This window comes from Mesocricetus auratus, unplaced genomic scaffold, assembly GCF_017639785.1.
Source record: "Mesocricetus auratus isolate SY011 unplaced genomic scaffold, BCM_Maur_2.0 Super-Scaffold_100007, whole genome shotgun sequence".
In the NCBI taxonomy this organism is placed as follows: Eukaryota; Metazoa; Chordata; class Mammalia; order Rodentia; family Cricetidae; genus Mesocricetus; species Mesocricetus auratus.
The window spans coordinates 73907507-73911739 of NW_024429191.1; the positions used below are offsets into that span (position 1 = coordinate 73907507).

The 4233-nt window shown below is 50.1% G+C and overlaps 1 protein-coding gene across 2 annotated transcripts; it reads right to left on the reverse strand.

Moving 5' to 3' along the window:
• Positions 1-394: 394 nt before the first annotated feature.
• Atp5mc1 (ATP synthase membrane subunit c locus 1) lies at positions 395-3058 on the reverse strand. 2 transcript variants are annotated; one of them, XM_013117624.3, is made up of 5 exons: positions 2955-3058; positions 2323-2369; positions 1372-1449; positions 897-1075; positions 395-612 (listed from the first exon to the last, which is right to left on the reverse strand). In XM_013117624.3, the coding sequence occupies exons 2-5, from the start codon at positions 2359-2361 to the stop codon at positions 498-500; spliced, it is 411 nt and encodes a 136-aa protein (XP_012973078.2). In that variant the 5' UTR covers positions 2362-2369; positions 2955-3058; the 3' UTR covers positions 395-497. The 2 variants fall into 2 exon arrangements, with proteins under 2 accessions (XP_012973078.2, XP_040605498.1); XM_040749564.1 differs by having other exon boundaries at positions 2885-2991.
• Between the last annotated feature and the right edge of the window lie 1175 nt (positions 3059-4233).

The following is a 4233-nucleotide window of genomic DNA, read 5'->3' on the forward strand; positions in this document are numbered from 1 at the left end:
AAGCCAGGTGTTGGTGGCACACACCTTTAATCCTAGCACCTGAAAGGTAGAAGCAAGTGGATCTCTATAATTTCAAAGCTAGCATGGACTACCTAGCATGTTCCAGGTCAGCCAGAACCACACAGCAAGGCCCTGAGGACTTGACAAAATAAAACAAGATCTCCCCCTACCAAAAAGACAAACCAAAACCCAACAAAATGGTACCGTCAATATGCTGAATTTGAAAGGGACCAACCACCATTACCCAGGCTGTTTCATAGCTCTTCTGAGAGACACTGGGACCCTATCATACACTGCCTACTTCCTTGTCACCAAGGTTGACCCAAGTGTCACTTCTCACCATTCCACCAGAGCCTCCTCCAGACCCCAAAGTAGAAAGACGGGCACAGGCATGTGGTTTAGAGAAACATTGTTTAATGGTAAAGCTTAGCACACTCCAGCACCAGGACTGGCATGGAGTCGAAGCAGCAGGGATGGCTGGCTGACCCCACGGAGCCTCACATGGCGAAGAGAATGAGGAAGGCGACCATCAGACAGAAGAGCCCCATGGCTTCAGACAGGGCAAAGCCCAGAATGGCATAGGAGAAGAGCTGTTGCTTGAGAGACGGGTTCCTGTCGGGGATAGGAAAGGGTGAGGGTACAGGGAAGGGGAGGGGAGGCTGCTACTATTCCAAAAGGGCCTGCCCACACCTACCCTGGGGACATGGATAGGAAAGGAGACTAACAGCTTGGCAAGTTCACACGTGGCGGGTGGGACACACACTTTAATTCGGATTTAAGTCATGACAGAAACTGGAGGTAAATAACATCAACTTGAAGGATCCCTTCCTGCTAGGATTCTGCCCTAATGGGGCGGAACCTATGCTGAGATACACAGTGGGCAGCCCCAATCTTACCTGGCATAGCCGATAATCAAGCTACCAAACACTGTTCCAATGCCAGCCCCTGATCCAGCCACGCCAACTGTGGCAGCCCCAGCACCAATAAACTTGGCAGCTGTGTCAATGTCCCGGGAAACAACACTGGTTTGGAATTCCCGTGTGGCCACCTGGAGAGGGGAGCTGCTGCAGGAAGGCTAGAAGAGAGGGAAGAAGGAGGCAGTGAGGTATCCGTCAGGTGGCTGACTCCATTAACCCCACCCACCTGAGCTAAGAAACAGCTGGTGACAGCCTGACCCGGGCAGGACACACTGCTTGCAGGGAGAATGTCAGTTTGCCCTAGGATGTTTTCAGGCAGGGTTAGTCACGCTAGGACTGTCATTTTGAGTCTTGGAATTACGAGCTTCACAGCTTCTCTAATTCTCCTATAAGCAATTTAGTTAACTGGAGGGACCATTGCCTAGGGAGATCCTGAGGGGCCTTACTTCCTTACCTGTTTAGACAGGGCCTCTGGTCTACTAAAGAGGGAGGCAGACACAGGCCTGATTAGACCCCTGGTACAGGAGCGGATCTGTAAAATCAGAAAGATGCAACACTCCAAATCAAGCAAAACAAACAAACAAACAAACAATAATTGACTAGTCTGTCAAAACCTCTCCAATGAATCTCCAGGTCACTTGATTTATTCTTCTTTCTCTCGGGTAGGTTTGCTCCAGACACAGTTAAGTCTGTAGTAGCCAGTAGTGGCAGCCAGCAGCATTTGACATCATATACCAGGCTGGAGAGCACTCACAAGGTTCTGGGCTCATTCTCAGAACCAGACCCAAACCAAACTAGGTATCAAAGCTCAAACATCCAACCAGCTATAGGAAGTGTACTGAGATAACAAGCAAAAGCCACCAAAGGGAGACATTTACTAAAAGGCACTTACAGCAACATAGCCTTCATGCAGTGGGTCAGAAGGTTTGGCTTTGGGAACAGCCATCTTAGGAGAGGCCTCAGTGAAATGGATTTCTTGACATATTATTCAGTGCAATGACTCTCAAATTTGGCAGAACATTGGAATCACCCGGGAGTTCTACAAAATTTGCCTGGGGTTCCACCTCCATTCTTAGTCTGATGCAATTGGTCTAAGGTGCAGTCTGGGCACTGAGAGTGTTAAGCTTTCCAGATAAACTGAACATGCAGGCAAGGTTTAGATAAACTGTCTTCCGGTTGTCTGGCTACATTCAAGCCAGGACTACAATAAAAGGTCATTTCTGGCCTCTCTGAGGACACTCAGAAAGCCACAACAGCTTGGTTTACAGGCCTGCATAAGGGTAGGTTACCTGTACTACATCCTATAGCCTCCCCAAAGAGCCCTGACCATCATGGGGCGCCAGCTCCTTAGTCCATTGATTAAATAAGATCGCGCCCACACCATACACCCCGAACCACAGCTTACCAGAACTGGAGTAACGAGCAGTGCCTTGGTGGTCTGCATTTTTCAATCTGCAAGAAGAGAGGGCAAAACACCCATAATTCCTATGAAAGCATGATTGCTTGCTTATAGTGGCGACCTTCTGTTGTCCCCATCCACCCCCCGCTCGCGCTTCCCGACCCCTCTTTGCTTGTGCCCAGCTAAGGAGGGCATTAGAGGTCAGAAGGACAGCACCGATTCCGGAGTCAACCACTTTCTGCGCAGCGGGTCTGCAGAAGGACAGCAACTGAGATCGGAACTAAAAGGAGGCGTCTCAGGCCCCAAGAGAGAAACGTTGCGAAAAGGCATGGTCTCCCGGGAAGGCTGCAGGCAGAAACTGGCAGACGTCGTGCAGGATCCTGCCCATGTAACATAGCTGTCCCCTACTCTCCCCAGCGGCCGTTTATCGCTCATTACCGTTGGTAATTAACATTAATTGATAAAGCTTAAAGACTTCCGTAGCCTTTCCCGATCCCTGGAGGCAAATGCTGCTCCATGTGGCCCAGCTCGTAGCTTTACGCACCCCTGCCTCCCGGCCCCAAGTCACCTGCACTCCCACTCCCCTGCAGCCCCTGCTCGGCCCACCGCACTCTCGCTGCTCAAGGTGACTGACTCACCTCCCAGCTTTAGCCCTTGGTCTCAGCGCTCCGCTCCCCACCCACGTGTCCCGGAGTCCCTCCACTCCCATTGGCCGTTATCTTCATGCGTTCCAATTGGTTTGCGTCATCAACTCCTTCTTTCTTATTGGTCTTTTTCAGCTTCTTCCTCTCTCTCCACAGGAGCTTCGTGGCAATTCCCGCCTCCTTGCGGATAAAGGCGGGTTCTTTTTCCGAGATCGCGGTTAGGATTGGTCGAACCCCGAAGTGCTCGACCATAGAGTCGACGAGACTTGGAGGTTCTACAACCTTCAACACAAAATGGCGCCCAAGGTGCAAGCGGAAGAAAAAGGCGTGGGAGAGACGACCGGCCGCTTGACGCAGGCGGACACGTGACATGGGCTCGGTGCCTTCATTCGGCTGCTCCGACCTTGGAGCGCCTTGCATGTTGGGATTTGTAGTTCTGTCCGAGAGCCCAACGACCACCGACATCCCGCGAGACGTTGCTTCTTGGCTGGGAAAGCCGACGCCTTTGCAGTTTATTCCACCATAGTGATTTGTAGAAACAATCTCCGTTTCTGCCTGAGAATTAAGGCAGGTTGGAAACTTTCCAAGTGGTGAGCGTGCTCTTGTGAACCTCTGCCAGTGGTCAGCAGACATGGACTAACAAACTGGATGTTAAAAAAAATAACAGTTAAAGCCAGGAGGTTCAAGTTTAGAACAAAACACCAAGGTGGGGGCAGAAAATTACATTGGAGGGGGGTTCTAAAAGAAAACAATACTCGATAGAACGAAGCGAGAAAATAAGTTGGGTGGTACATGCTTGCAATCCCAGACGACAGAAGGTGAAGGCAGCAAGACTACGCACTAGCGCACCAACTCCAGGCCAGTCTGGATAAAGCAGCAAAATCTAGCTAACAAAACCACACAAACGTGCCACAGCATAAAGGGCAGAAACAGAAATATGAGTGCAGTCCCCACACAGCTGGTATGAATTAGAAAACCTTCCTGGAAAGCAGTTTGGCAATATTTTTATTTGAAATGCTATGAATGAGCGAGCCATCCTCTTTGACCCAGTAGTCCTTGAGTAATTGAGAACCTTTAAATGCTGCACCCTTTGACCCAGTGCTGTTGCTTCTAGGAACCTGTACTAAATAAATAATGTTACGAACAGACTCTGATGAAGAAATCTGGCTGTCCTGGAGCTCACTGTGTAGACAAGGGTGGCCTTGAAGTCACAGAGATTCCCCTAGTCTTTGCTTCCCGATTAGTGGGATTAAAGGGGCTGGCTCTTCACCTT